Here is a 15,598-nt window from a genome sequence, read left to right on the forward strand (position 1 = left end):
CCCCCACCCTCCTCTCACTTATCTCTCCACCCTTCAGGCTCTCTGCCTGTATTCCTGATGAAGGGCTTTTGCCCAAAACATCGATTTGACTGCTCCTCGGATGCTGCCTGAACAGCTCTGCTTTTCCAGCACCACTCTAATCTAGATTCTGGTTTCCAGCATCTGCAGTCCTTGTTTTTACCCACTGTTGGAATATTGCGTGCAATTCTGGTCTCCTTCCTATCGGAAAGATGTTGTGAAACTTGAAAGGGTTCAGAAAAGATTTACAAGGATGTTGCCAGGATTGGAGGATTTGAGCTATAGGGAGAGGTTGAATAACCTGGGGCTGTTTTCCCTGGAGCATCGGAGGGTGAGGGGTGACCTTATAGAGGTTTATAAAATCATGAAGGACAAAGTCTATTCCCTGGTGTGGGGGAGTCCAGAATTAGAGGGCACAGGTTTAGGGTGAGAGGGGAAGGATATAAAAGAGACCTAACAGGCAGCTTTTTCACTCAGAGGGTGGTACACGTATGGAATGAGCTGCCAGAGGATGTGGTGGAGGCTGGTACAATTGCAACATTTAAAAGGCATCTGGATGGGTACATGAATAGGAAGGATTTGGAGGGATATGGGCCAGGTGCTGGCAGGTGGGACTAGATTGTGTTGGGATATTTGGTTGACATGGATGAGGTGGATGGAAAGGTCTGTTTCCGTGCTGTACATCTTCCTCTGGCAGCTCACTCCTTACATGAATCTCCCTCTGTATGGAAAAGTTGCCTCTTAGCTCTCTTTTATATCTTTCCCCTCTCACCCTAAACCTATGCCCTGTAGTTCTGGACTCCCCCACCCCATGGAAAGACCTTGTCTCTTTACCCTATCCATGCCCCTCATGATTTTATAAACTTCTTTAAGGTCATCCCTCAGCCTCCGACACTCTAGGGAAAACAGCCCCAGCCTATTCAACTTCTCAATGTAGCTCAAATCCTCCAACCCTGGCAACATCCTTGTAAATCTTTTCTGAACCCTTTCAAGTTTCACAACATCCTTCCGATAGGTTCTCCTCATGTCAGTTCTAGATGGTCTATCCCATTGCCTTAAACTGTGACATCTAATTCTGGTCCCCATAGTCATTGGGTAAATCCTTGCATTTCACCTGTCTAGTCCTACTAAAGTCTTCTATGAGATACCCCTTCAATCTTCTAAACTCCAGTGAATGTAGTCCGAACAAATACATCCTTCTTCATAGGTCAGTCCTGCCGTTTCATGAATCAGTCCGGTTAACCTTTTTTTGCATTCCCTCCATAGCCAGAACACCCTTCCTCAGATAAGGAGACCAAAACTGCACAAAACACTCCAGGTTTGGTTTCACCAAAGTTCTGGACAATTGCAGCTCCTGCTCCTGTACACAAATCCTCTCACTTTGAAGACCAACATACCAGTTTCCTTCTTCACCAGCAGCTGCATGTATGATGGGTGTACAAGGACATGCAGGTCTTGTTACACCTCCTCCTTTGCCAAACTATCACGATTCATATATTAATCTGTGTGTACTACCTTGTCAAACACTATTTAGAAATCAAAATATATTACATATACTGGATCCCCTTTATCTATACTGCATGTTACCTCTTCAAAGAATTGTAATAAATTGAAAGAAAATCTTCCCCGGGATTTTGAAGAGAGATAAAAAAATGTAAACGTCACCATTACTCAGTCGTGGCATTTACACTCATTTATTAATGCTGAAATAAAGATTTACACGGGATTAAGAACTACTTCAAACATTTCAAGGTTAAACAGCTCTAAAGCTTCAAGGCAATTGTGCAGAAATATTGAACAAACAACATATGGGAAACAGTTATCTTGAGGATAATGGTGTTAACTTAAATCATTATCCTACGTCACTGGCCGTAATATCTTTACTTGTGTCACCAACCTATGACACTGATACACACATGACTGCAAGAATGAGAAAAGTTATAATTAATAGTCATACAATGCAACACCTATAAGCATTGTTTTCATTGTTATCCCACTTCATGACATTTTTTCATCACTATTAATTAATTGCTGCTGTTTCATAAATAATCTTGTTTTTTTTAGTATTGTAAATGAGACAACGGGGAGAATTTTAATGTAAAAGATAAGTGGGTTATGTATGGTTAACAGTATTGATATTATGTTGTGGAAATGATTTGGAGATGCCAGTGTTGGACTGGGGTGTACAAAGTTAAAAATCACACAACACCAGGTTATAATCCAAAAGGTTTAATTGGAAGCACTAGCTTTCGGAGCGTCGCTCCTTCATCAGGTGGTTGTGGAGGACACTATTGTAAGACACAGAATTTATAGCAAAAGTTTACAGTGTGATGTAACTGAAATTATACATTGAAAAATACCTTGATTGTTTGTTGAGTCTTTCATCTGTGCGAATATCATGATAGTTTCACTTCTTTCATGTGTAAATCACAAAACATTTTTTTTAGAAGTTACATTCTCAGGTTAACTGTAACAATTGGTGTTAGCCTTCAACATATTGTCTGACTAACACTAATTGTTACAGTTAACCTGAGAATGTAACTTTTAAAAAAAATGTTTGTGATTTACACATGAAAGAAGTGAAACTATCATGGTATTCGCACAGATAAAAGACTCAACAAACAATCAAGGTATTTTTCAATGCATAATTTCAGTTACATCACAGTGTAAACATTTGCTATAAATTCTGTATCTTACAATTGTGTCCTCCACAACAACCTGATGAAGGAGCGGCGCTCTGAAAGCTAGTGCTTCTAATTAAACGTGTTGGACTATAATCTGGTGTAGTGTGATTTTTAACTTTAATGTTGTGGAAAGACTGAGAAGCCAGCAGCAACCCAACGATTGATTGAGCAGCGGTGCCTCAGGAGAATCAGAGTTTTCTTTCAGGTGATCATAGACATTTGCAGTCTCCTAGAACAAAATCTCCAGTTAAGTGGATCAGAAGGTCATGCAAAACTAGGGCCTGCCAAAGTCACCACCACATTTCACTTCTTTCTTGCCTCTGTCTCCTTGCAGAAATCTGCATGTTATATTTTCAGTCTCACAATATGGTGATGATCAATGTTTGACAGGACCTATACAAAATTCTCAACTGCTCTTTCCAGCCAGAATAAGTGGGATGCTTGCATTTGCCATACTGTCTAGCTCTACGGGACTATTGCAATCAAAGCATTCCAGCCACCTTCATACTCCACTCTGAACCCATTTCGCCACCTCCCACCTCTTGTGCAAAGCAGTTCCACAATCAACAATTAGTCCCATTCAAAATTACCCATTGCTCATCTTTAACTCTTCACAAGACAGAGTTTGTTCTAATCAGTGTGAGAAAATGAGCAATTTGGGGAAGTGAACTAATCAAAATGAGCAGAAAATTGATGTATTAGCATTATGTTAAACACTAATGTAAATATACCTGTGAAACTACAATCCCTATTATTCCTTTCTCAACTATTGCATGTGGTGTTGTACGCATGACTTCAGTAGAGGTCGAGCCAGGCTCTCTCATTTCCTTGCTGTGACTGATCAATGCTCATGGTTGATGTCCCATTAGCTATGGAGCCCTGCCAACAATTTCTAACTACATCCAGCCTTGGATTTGCAGGGTCAGCCATAGGAGTGTAGGAGTCAGTATGTAACAGTTAAAATGAGCAATGTTAGGCAGCAATTGAGCAAAGTTCCCACGTTAATGTTACTCCCTTTATTTTTCCTCCCATAGACCTCTTTCACCTTTCCTCTAACAAAGAACTGGTGAGCATTTTGTTGAATAGGCAAGTTTAAGTCTTCATCAACCCTGATTAATGTGACAAATTAAATGTGGAGTCCACTGACCAGCATACATTTGGCAGAATGTTGGATTGATCCTCCATGAAAGCTATCAATCTTTCCATGCATGTAGATATCAGTACAAACACCAGGACATTCATACTAAAGACAGACTCTTCCAATACGTCTCCAATCTTGCCTACTACAGCTAGACACTTTGTCAAAACCTCACTACTGTCTCAATGTTGCTCCAGAGATTTCCTCTCCACCAACAGTGCCATGGTTTAGCCTTTGCATTCACAGAATAGAACTTGAGCATCCTGTGCCTTCCAATTGGAATCCTCATTAACCTTGTTTTTACCACCTGCTCCTGCTCACTTGTGATGTGTGAGATACCCTGTGAGCTCCCAGCAATCAACACTCCCCTTTTTTTGTTGTACACTGTCTATAAAGCTAAGGTCCTAATAATATTTTTGTCCGACTGTGTACATGTGGTAACTTAAAAGGACTGACTTGTTCTCGGCCTTCATGGGAATGTCTGGTTTGGCTATATGCTTAAAGGATATATTGCTAACGAAATGTCTTGTGCTTCCACTGAAATGTGTGTATGAGCTGGTGAGCAGTGTGCAAAGTTTCAATCCTCAGCCTGAGTGAATATCTCCGAGGATTCTTCACCCTCTTCAAGTACCACCTTTTATGGGACGCTGAACGGCCATGGAAGGTAAAGAACATAATTGTATTGTCAGAGGTAAGAGGGTGATAATTAATAATTGCACACATCACATTTCAATGGCTTCTGATATAAAGTCACATTGAGTAGGTGTTGCATGCTATGTGGTTGTTATTCAATTTTAACACTGGTTAAATGGGAGATCCCATTTCTAGTGTTAGTCATTCCAAATTTTGGCTTGTCTTCAGCACCTGTTCCTCCATAGTTGTCATTATGGAGATGACTGGACAGCCATTTCCATTTATCTGCTTTTCTCTGGTTTCTGCGCTCTCTTCTATGGCAAGAAAGAAGAGACCTATAAGCATGTGAAATTTTTGAGAAGGTGGATAGACAACATTTGTGGCAGATCACTTTGAGAGATATACATAATACTATATTAAAATGATGATTAGTAGCTATGGTGCATGGTCATATGTGGATGCAGGAAGTGTCTCAGTAGGGAGGGCAGGCTGTGCATACAAAATATGTTAATACAAAGAGTGATGTGCTGAAGTTGACTTGAAAGCAGAATAAGAGGGATTGTGAGAAGATGTAGATCAGGGCATACTTGAGTGTTGGCACTCACCATTCCTGCTTCGTTCAGGTAATTAAACCTCTTTTGGCACTTTATCCAGAGCATGGCAGCACCCTCCTGCTGCTGATCTCCTCAGCAACTTCCTATCAGGGTTTCTTTTATTCTCCAGCAGATGTATTCCTCCCTGCATCCCATGCCTGCCTGCATCATTGTATGAAATTAAGTGGCCCAATCTTCCATCCTCAAGAAACCAGTGGAGGAGAGTCAACAATTTGGAGAAACAGGAATGCACTTCTGTGGCCCACCAAAAAGCTTCTGGTTTATTGCTGCGTCTGAGCGCACCCCAAGACTAGACTGAATCGTTAGCTCTGTGTAAAAGCTTATCCATATTTCCAATGGATGAATTTAAGCATCACTCCATTTGCAGACATGAGCAACATGAAGCCTGAAGGTAAATTTGCCTTTATGAGCCAATATTTGAAGCAATTGCTCTGCCAGTTTTGGGCACAAGACAAGTTACACTTATAATCTTATCTTTTATGGAATAATTCTTCAGCCAGTTTTCTTAAACTTACCTTGGAGATTTCTCCTTCATGACCTTCTAGCTTCACTATACATTTGCGACTTGCTGCACTATAAACTCTCGCAGTACCTTCAAGTAAAGAGTGTACATATTTAGCTTTATGAATTCTCTGGACAAATAGCATAAATGTATAAAAACAAATGCAATAAAAGCAAGAATATTTCTTATTATTAATTGCAAATTAGATTATGACAAAATTCATAATTATCTACCAAAGATTAAGTCAAAGTATTAGCTGCTCCCAGGCTTCAAATGGCTTTTAGAAACAGATAGGGATTACATCAGAAACCAATAATAAACTTGAGCTGAAAATGTGTTGCTGGAAAAGTGCAGCAGGTCAGGCAGCATCCAGGGAACAGGAGAATCGACGTTTCGGGCATAAGCCCTTCTTCAGGAAATGAAGGGCTTATGCCCGAAACGTTGATTCTCCTGTTCCCTGGATGCTGCCTGACCTGCTGCGCTTTTCCAGCAATACATTTTCAGCTCTGATCTCCAGCATCTGCAGACCTCACTTTCTCCTCAATAATAAACTTGAGTTTGCCCTCATCCAAATTTCTGTTCCATGCATTCTTTGTCATGCTGCAAGTTCAAAGGCATTGTCACAACTGCTCCCATACTTTTATGTGGACAGACAACCTAATCTTCCGACATCACTAAGGTTGCAGCAATACTCAATGAAAAATTCACGCAAGCACCCCTAAAAAACACTAGAGTACTTTCAGATACTTTGCAATGAAACTACATTTTTGGAATATTTTTTTCAATCAAGGTGCCTGGCCCTTTCAATAACGCTGCTGCGTACTCACATACTCTTTTCTCAAGAGTGAACATGTAGGCATAACCAGGATGGCTTTATCTAAAATTGGAATCCTGACATCACTTGTTGGTTATGTTGTAGAGTCAAGATAGTGCCAACTCGTGTTCAAGAGAACAGAGGGAATGTAATTGAGTGTGCTTTAGGCAATGGAGGGCTACAAGTGAGCAATGCAAGCTGACGTCCACAATGCAGCTTTTCCTCAGAAAAGCAGGATGGGCTTTTACATTATAGTCCGATATCAAATATATCACATCATCTTCTGCATTCTACCTTATAAAATTCGTTACGCAGTCTAAGTGATTATATTCCACTGAAAAAGGGGCATGACACACCAACACACAAAATAAGTATAATGAACACACTTATTCCTTTTTTATGAATCCAACTATTAGTGTACCTACCATCAGCTGATGCAGTCGCTATAAGCTGCCCTGTGTAATCAAAGCAAACATCCAGTACTTCATCTTCATGTCCAGACAATGTTGCCACACATTTTCCACTGACAGCATCCCAAAGCTAGAGAATAATCAGCAGTCATGAATCAAATTAATTAATTGCTGAATGCTTGTTTAATGAAAGAAATACAAAATTTCTTGTTCTGCACTTCAACTGATGGAGCAGGCAGTTAATCTGCTTAAAGGTTTTGCTAATGCACCAGCAGGTACATAAAATGGCTTGAAACTGAAATTTCAGAAGATATGGTGGAGTGGGTCATCATTAACTGTACCATTTCCACGCCAAGAAACATGACTGGAGCAGGGCCAGTCAGGTCAGTTCATTTCAGGAAAAGAAGCCTTTGCTAGACCCTTCAATAGCACATTCAAAGGTCTAATGCCTTTTCAGTAGCCACTCTTACCACATGACAAATGGTTCAATCAAATTTCTGATCAGTATTATTTCAGGTGAACTGCAAGGAAGGCAAATGGATGCCTAAATTAGGACTCATGGCAATCACCTTACTTTTGGAAAACAGAACAAGATCCAATTTCTACCTCTAACAGTTCTATATTATGATATATGGGACAATTTCTTCTTTCCCTGACTACCATCAAAAATCACTTCATGATAATGCAAAAACATAGGACCATAGTAACATTATGATGCAGGGTTCAGAATTTACACTTTTCTTATCCTTGGTTTTCATTTGATACACACCATTCTCTCAGAAAACTAGCAACCTACACTCTAGGTTCCAGCAATACTGCTGGAAGATGTACAAGAGTCTGCATGAAAACTTCTTGTTTATTCTTGCTAATCCCATGTACAACACTCTGATCAATGTCAGGTGTCACCATAAGAGAAAACTGCGGATATGAACCTATTCTTAGTCTCCATATGATACAGCAAATTGGCAGGGATCTGCTATGCCAATAACTGCCATACTTAACCTGTAGTTTCTAACACTTATGGTTTAAGAGAAATTATTAATCAAATAAAATGGCAGAAATTAAATGATAGGAAATACCTTTAACAACCGAAACTTGTTTTTATAAAGCAGCATTAATGTAGTAAAACCTTCCCAAAGCCCATCAAAGGATTGTTACCAAATTAAATTTAACAGAGAGGCACAAAAATGGTTACCCAGACAAGTGACTTAAAGACTGGTCAAAGACATAGATTCAATGCAATGACCTAACGGAATAGACCTAATGGAATAATCAAGTGGAAAGAGTTGGGAGGGGAATTCCTGAGCTTAACTGAAGTAACAATGACTAATGGGGAAAAGGTAAAAATTGAGGATATGCAGGATTTGCAGGAATAATCAGAAGATTGTAAGACTAGAAGAGATTACAAAAGTAAGAACAGGCAAGGTCATTGAGGAATTTAAATACAAAGATGAGATTTTTAAAGATGAGACATTGTTGGAATGGAAACCATATATCTCAGCAAGAACAGGGATGATGAGTGATGACTGAATGGGATTTGGTGTGAGACCCTGATATTGGCAACAAAGATGTAGATGACATCAAATTTACAGAGATGGGAGACTAGCCAGAAAAAGATTAGAACTGTCAAAGGTGGGCTTAAACAAGGCCTGAATACCGGCTTGAGCAGAAAACGATCAGAAGAAGGAATAATACTACAAAGTAAGACTTGCTATTGGAGTCGGAAGTTCAGCTCAGGGTCAAATAGAATATTGAGGTTGTGAATTGTCAGTTATAACCTCAGAAAATAAAGAGGAGCAATTAGTAAATTAGTGGCTAAAGAAACTGAGTTGATGCTGAGGAACAAAGAATAGAGCTGCAAACTTTCCAATATTTAATAGAAGAAATGCCTGGTTTCCAATAATTGGTGTAGGAAATGGTAAATTATAGACAATGGAGGAAACTAGCCAGTGATGGCAAGTTGCAGTTGGCAAAATCAGATAGCTATGCGATTTATTTTCAATTTCATTATATTAATTTTAAAAATGAGACAAACTTTTTAATTGAAAATTAAATTCAGATCCACAGTCTGAAACCAGTGTCATTTCCTTCATAAAGCTGTGAGGATCATTTAGTGAGTATCTTACTGTGCAGGTTTTGTCCATTGATCCAGTAGCAATGAGTGTACAATCCCAATTAAACTGTGCACTGCTGATCTCACCTCGATGTCCGATCAGAGTGTGCATTCTCCTAAAAGATCAGAGAATTAAAAACAGATAGTTAATACTTTCTATATTGATCCAACGTGAACAAGTGTTAAACTCCTGTTGCAGAAAAGGAAGAATAGAAAAACGAATAAACAAATAAATTATCGGCCAAATAATTTTAAGTTACTATTATTCTGGGCTATAATACATGAAGCAGTTAGTGAACACTTAGAAAGGCATGTGCTAAACAGGGTCAATCAGTATGGATTTCTAAAAGGAATTAATTTTTAAAATATTTGTTATACTTAACTAATTTTTTTATGTACAAGGAAATATAATGAATGATATTTGTGTCTCTTCTTTTCAGAAGATAAAACGTAGAACATAGAACATAGAACAATACAGTGCAGAACAGGTCCTATGGCCCTCAATGTTGCGCCGACCTGTGAACTAATTTAAGTCCGTCCCCCTACACTATCCCATCATCATCCATGTGCTTATCCTAGGATTGTTTAAATCTCCCTAATGTGGCTGAGTTAACTACATTGGCAGGTAGGGCATTCCACACCCTTACCACTCTCTGAGTAAAGAATCTGCCTCTGACATCTGTCTTAAATCTATCACCTCGTACAAGCTGACGTCATCATCCTAGGAAAAAGACTTTCACTGTCTACCCTATCTAATCCTCTGATCATCTTTTATGTCTCTATCAAATCCCCTCTTCGCCTTCTTCTTCCTGGTAAATCTCCTCTGCACCTTTTCCATTGCTTCCACATCCTTCCCGAAATATGGCGACCAGAACTGTACACAATTTTCCAAGTGCAGCTGCATTAGCGTTTTGTAGCAGCATGATATTGCAGCTCCGGAACTCAATCCCTCTACCAGTTAAACCTAACACACCATATCCCTTCTTAACAGCACTATCAACCTGGGTGGCAACTTTCAGGGATCTATGTACATGGATCCATGATCACTCTGGACATCCACACTACCAAGAATCTTTCCATTGACCCAGTACTCCGCCTTTCTGTTATTCTTCACAAAGTCAATCACCTCACATTTAGCTGCATTGAACTCCATTTGCCACCTCTCAGCCCAATTCTGCAGTTTATCCAAGTCCCCTATAACCTGTAACATTCTTCCAAACTGTCCACTACTCCACCAACTTTAGTGTCATCTACAAATTTAGTAATCCATCCACCTATGCCTGCATCTAAGTCATTTATAAAAATGACAAACAGCAGGTATTCCGCCTTTCTGTTATTCTTCACAAAGTGAATCACCTCACATTTAGCTGCATTGAACTCCATTTGCCACCTCTCAGCACAATTCTGCAGTTTATCCAAGTCCCCCTATAACCTGTAACGTTCTTCCAAACTGTCCACTACTCCACCAACTTTAGTGTCATCTACAAATTTAGTAATCCATCCACCTATGCCTGCATCTAAGTCATTTATAAAAATGACAAACAGCAGTGGTCCCAGAACAGACCGTTGTGGCACACCACCAGTGACCGGACTCCAGGCTGAATATTTTCCATCAACCACCACTCGTTGCCTTCTTTCAGAAAGCCAATTTCTAATCCAAACTGCTAAATCACCCTCAATTCCATGCCTCTGAATTTTCTCCAACAACCTACTATGTGGAACCTTATCAAAGGCTTTATTGAAGTCATGTATACCACCTCAACAGTCCTACCCTCATCTACATCCTTCGTCACCTTCTCAAAAAACTCAATGAGGTTTGTGAGACACAACCTGCCCTTGATGAAACCATGTTGACTATCTAAAATCAAATTGTTGCTTGCTAGATGATTATAAATCTTATCTCTTATTATCCTTTCCAAACCTTTCCTACAACAGAAGTAAGGCTCACTGGGCTATAATTACCTGGGTCATCTCTAATGCCCTTCTTGAACAAGGGCACAACATTTGCAATCCTCCAGTCCACTGGTACTAAACCTGTAGACAATGACGACTCAAAGATCAAAGCCAAAGGCTTTGCTATCTCCTCCCTAGCTTCCTAGAGAATCCGCGGATAAATCCCATCTGGCCCAGAGGACTTGTTCTCACTTTTCACTCCTTGTAGAATTCATAACACCTCTTCGTAACTAACCTCGATCCTTTCTAGTCTAATATCTCGTACCTCATTCTTCTCCTCTACAATATTCTCCTTTTCCTGAGTGAAAACCAATGAGAAATGTTCGTTTAGCACCCCTCCAATCTCCACAGGGTCCACACTCAACTTCCCAGTTCTGTCTTTGACTGGCCCTATTCCTACCCGAGTCATCCTTTTATTCCTCACATACCTATAGAAAGCTTTAGGGTTCTCCTTTATTTTATTTGCTAAAGACTGCTCATGTCCCCTCCTTGCTCTTCTTAACTCTCTCTTTAAATCCTTCCTAGCTGATCTGTAACTGCCATTGCCTCATCTGAACCATGTTGTCTCATCAACACATAAGCCTCCTTCTTCCGCTTAACAAAAGGTGCAATTTCTGTAGTAAACCACAGTTCCCTTACCTTATTACTTCCTCCCTGCCTGACAGGGACATACCTATCAAGGACATGCAATATCTGTTCCTTAAACCAGCTCCACATTTCCATTTTCTGCATCCCCTGCATTTTTCTCCCCCATTCTATGCATCCTAATTCTTGCCTAATCGCATTATAATTGCCCTTGCCACACCGATAACTCTTGACCTATGGCATGTACCTATCCCTTTCCATCACTAAACTAAACGTAACTGAATTATAATCACTCTCTCCAAAGTGCTCACCTACAACTAAATCAAACACCTGACCTGATTCATTACCAAGCACCAGATCCAGTGTGGCCTCCCGTCTTGTTGGCCCTTCGACATAATGTGTCAGAAAACCTTCCTGTAGACGTTGGACAAAAACTGATCCATCCGACGTACTAGAGTTATAGCATTTCCAGTCAATGTTGGGGAAGTTAAAGACCCCATAATGACCACACTGTTCCTTCCACTCCTACCCAGAATAATTTTGCCAATCCTCTCCTCCACCTCCCTGGAACTCTGCGGAGGCCTAAAAAAAAACTCCAAGCAGTGTGACCTCTCCTCTCCTGATTTTAACCTCAGCCCACACTACCTCAGTTGACAAGTCCTCGTCAAAAGTTCTTTCAGCCACCGTTATACTGTCCTTGACTAACAAGGCCACTAAGATGATTGAAATGTAATAAAAGATATGCAATATTAAATGAATGGAAATATTGGGACAAAACAAAATACAAGGGGATGGAAAGGTCAGTACGTGAGAAAAGTAGAGATAAATAGTTATTTTTGCATTGATGGTATGTGGGTGCTGTTACAAACTAAGGGCTTATGCTGAAATTATGTTTTCCATAATTTGTGCAAAAATATAAGACACTATAGGTTACATTAGAAATAAAGAATTTTTATTTAAATTCTGTAAAGGTGTTCAAAACTTACAATATTAAAAGTGCAGACTGATGTTTCTGATTAAGCAGTTTACGCACCTGCCAGATCCCACATCCCACACAGAAACAGTATGGTCAAAGGAACCTGTGATAATCTTATCCCCTGTTGTATTAAATGACAAAGAGATGATTTCAGCTGAATGCCCCTGAAAGAGAAAAAAAAGTTCATCAGAAAAGAATAACCTGTATTTTTGAAGTGAAGTCACTGTTATGTGGACAACATGGCAATTAATCTGACGACAGCAAGTGCCACAAACAGTAATGACCGAAAGAACTGCAGATGCTGTAAATCAGAAACAAAAACAGAAATTGTTGGAAAAGCTCAGCAGGTCTGCCAGCATTTGTGAAGAGAAATCAAAGTTAATGTTTCAGGTCCAGTGATCCTTCCTGAGAACCAAGATCTGATGAAAGGTCACCAGACCTGAAACATTTCTCTTCACAAATGCTGCCAGATGGAGGCCTGTGACCAGTGGAGTGCCACAAGGATCGGTGCAGGGTCCACTACTTTTTGTCATTTATGTAAATGATTTGGATGTGAGCATAAGAGGTTCAGTTAGTAAGTTTGCAGATGACACCAAAATTGGAGGTGTAGTGGACAGCGAAGAAGGTTACCTCAGATTACAACAGGATCTTGATCAAATGGGCCAATGGACAAGTAGCTGATGGAGTTTAATTCAGATAAATGCGAGGTGCTGCATTTTGGGAAAGCAAATCTTAGCAGGACTTATACACTTAATGGTAAGGTCCTAGGGAGTGTTGCTAAACAAAGAGCCCCTGGAGTGCAGGTTCATAGCTCCTTGAAAGTGGAGTCGCAGGTAGATAGGATAGTGAAGAAGGCGTTTGGCATTCTATCCTTTATTGGTCAGAGTATTGAGTACAGGAGTTGGAAGGTCATGTTGCGGCTGTACAGGACATTGGTTAGGCCACGGTTGGAATATTGCATGCAATTCTGGTCTCTTTCCTATCGGAAGGATGCTGTGAAATTTGAAAGGGTTCAGAAAAGATTTACAAGGATGTTGCCAGGGTTGGAGGATTTGAGCTATAGGGAGAGGCTGAATAGGCTAGGGCTGTTTTCCCTGGAATGGCGGAAGCTGAGGGGTGACCTTATGGAGGTTTACAAATTATGAGGGGCATGGATAGGATAAATAGACAAAGTATTTTCCCTGGGGTGGGGGAGTCCAGAATTAGAGAGTACATCTCTATGACTCTATGACTCTATCTGCTGAGCTTTTCCAGTAACTTCTGTTTTTGTTCCAACAAACAGTAATGTGATAAATGATCAGATAATGTTTAAAGTATTCTTAGTTGACATCAATAATTAGTAGACAAGCAGCAAGCTGGAAGAACACAGCAATCCAGGCAGCATCAGGAAGTGGAGAAGTCAATGTTTCGGGTATAACCCTTCTTCAGGACTGGAGTGGGGGTGGAGGAGCTGCAGATAAAGACGGGTATTGGAGAGTTTTGGGTGTGGTGAGGTAGTGATACGTGAACACAGGCAGTGAATATGACCAGTTTGGTTGATGAGAGGAATGAATCCGGTTCGTAGCCGGAAGGAAGGGTCGGTCAGAGGAATGGAAGGGAGGAGGAGGGGCTGAAAAGGGAGTCAGGGGGTGGAAGGGGAGGTTATTTGAAATTGGAGAACTCGTTTGGGCTGTAGGCTGCCCAGGCCAAAGATAAGGTGTTATTTCACCAATTTGCTGATTCACTGTGGCAATGGAGGAGACTGAGGATAGACATGTCGAAGAGGTAATGGGAAAGAGAATTAAAATGGGCAGTGACTGGGAGGTCAGGCTGGCCCTTGTGGGCCCAGCTGAGACGCTCAGCAAAACATGCCCTGAGTTTCCGTTTGGTCTCACCGATGTAGAGAAGACCACATCGGGAACACTAGAAGCAGTAAAGTAGGTTGGAGGTGAGGCAGGTGAAACAGACCTGGGTTGTACCCACTTTCTATGTTCAGCTATCACTACCTCATCACTCCATCCAAAACCATCCCCCAAACCCTCTTTATCTGCAGCTCCCCTTAACCCGACCTCCATTCCTGAAGAAGGGTTACACCCAAAATGTTGACTTCTCCATCTCCTGATGCTGCCTGAGTTGCTGTCTTCCAATCTCCTGTTTGACTCTTTGGATTCCAGCATCTGCAGTTTTATTTTATCTCTAACTGAAAGCTATAATCAGCCATGACACAAAAAGGGACCCATTAACACCATCTGAGGATAGACAGCATCATGGTTTAAATGATGGCACCAATTTTTTGGATCAATCAAAAATCCCAATATCTAAAATTCTGGACAAAACCCTGGACTTTTCAAAACTTTTAAAAGGTAAATGAGAGCTAGAATGAGTCGGCAGGAAATACATAACCTTGGCTAGAGACAAAAAAAACTGCAGATGCTGGAATCCAAAGTAGACAGGCAGAAGGTTGGAAGAACACAGCAAGCCAGGCAGCATCAGGAGGTGGAGAAGTCGATGTTTCGGGGACTGAAGAAGGGTTACACCTGAAATGTTGACTTCTCCACCTCCTGATGCTGCCTGGCTTACTGTGTTCTTCCAGCCTCCTGCCTGTCTATTTTGAAAATGCACAACCAATAACCCTGGAAATGGAGATTGCTTTCTGAGACTATTGTTCAGCCTGGAATCCCAATTTATACCTCCTCTCCAAAAGAACAATCGACCAAAACCAACAGATGCAAGAGTGAGACAGCTTTTACACCTCGGGCTACTCAGTGCAGACAAAATGGGATGTACAGAGATACTGGACATTCAACCTAGATCAAAACCCATTGACACATACTCTAACCATCGGAAAGCCAATTAACCTCAGGATAGAAAATCAAGAGCTAAAAGAAAGTGACAAACATGAAGTTAAAAATCACACAACACCAGGTTATAGTCCAACAGGTTTAATTGGAAGCACACTAGCTTTCAGAGCGACACTCCTTCATCAGTTGATAGTGTAGGCATGATGCGCCAAAATGGCTGCCTTCTGTGCGATAATACTCTAATTAGTGATAGTGGAGGGCTCGATCGTAACACAGAATTTATAGCAAAAATTTGCAGTGTGATGTAACTGAAATTATACATCGAAAAATTGATTGTCTGTTAAGCCTTTCATCTGTTAGAATACAGTGGTAGTTTCA

General features: G+C 40.6%; 1 protein-coding gene across 1 annotated transcript in view; it reads right to left on the reverse strand.

The window, feature by feature from the left end:
- Positions 1 to 15,598, reverse strand: part of daw1 (dynein assembly factor with WDR repeat domains 1) — a 73,016-nt gene that overhangs the window by 3,766 nt on the left and 53,652 nt on the right. Inside the window, exons 8-11 of the mRNA XM_043702958.1 lie at positions 12,498 to 12,604; positions 8,940 to 9,042; positions 6,829 to 6,943; positions 5,603 to 5,679 (exon numbers count right to left, since the gene is read on the reverse strand). Coding sequence (XP_043558893.1) covers positions 5,603 to 5,679; positions 6,829 to 6,943; positions 8,940 to 9,042; positions 12,498 to 12,604 — 402 coding nt within the window. The remainder of the gene's footprint in view (positions 1 to 5,602; positions 5,680 to 6,828; positions 6,944 to 8,939; positions 9,043 to 12,497; positions 12,605 to 15,598) is intronic.

Source organism: Chiloscyllium plagiosum, chromosome 13 (genome assembly GCF_004010195.1).
Source record: "Chiloscyllium plagiosum isolate BGI_BamShark_2017 chromosome 13, ASM401019v2, whole genome shotgun sequence".
Classification (NCBI taxonomy): domain Eukaryota; kingdom Metazoa; phylum Chordata; class Chondrichthyes; order Orectolobiformes; family Hemiscylliidae; genus Chiloscyllium; species Chiloscyllium plagiosum.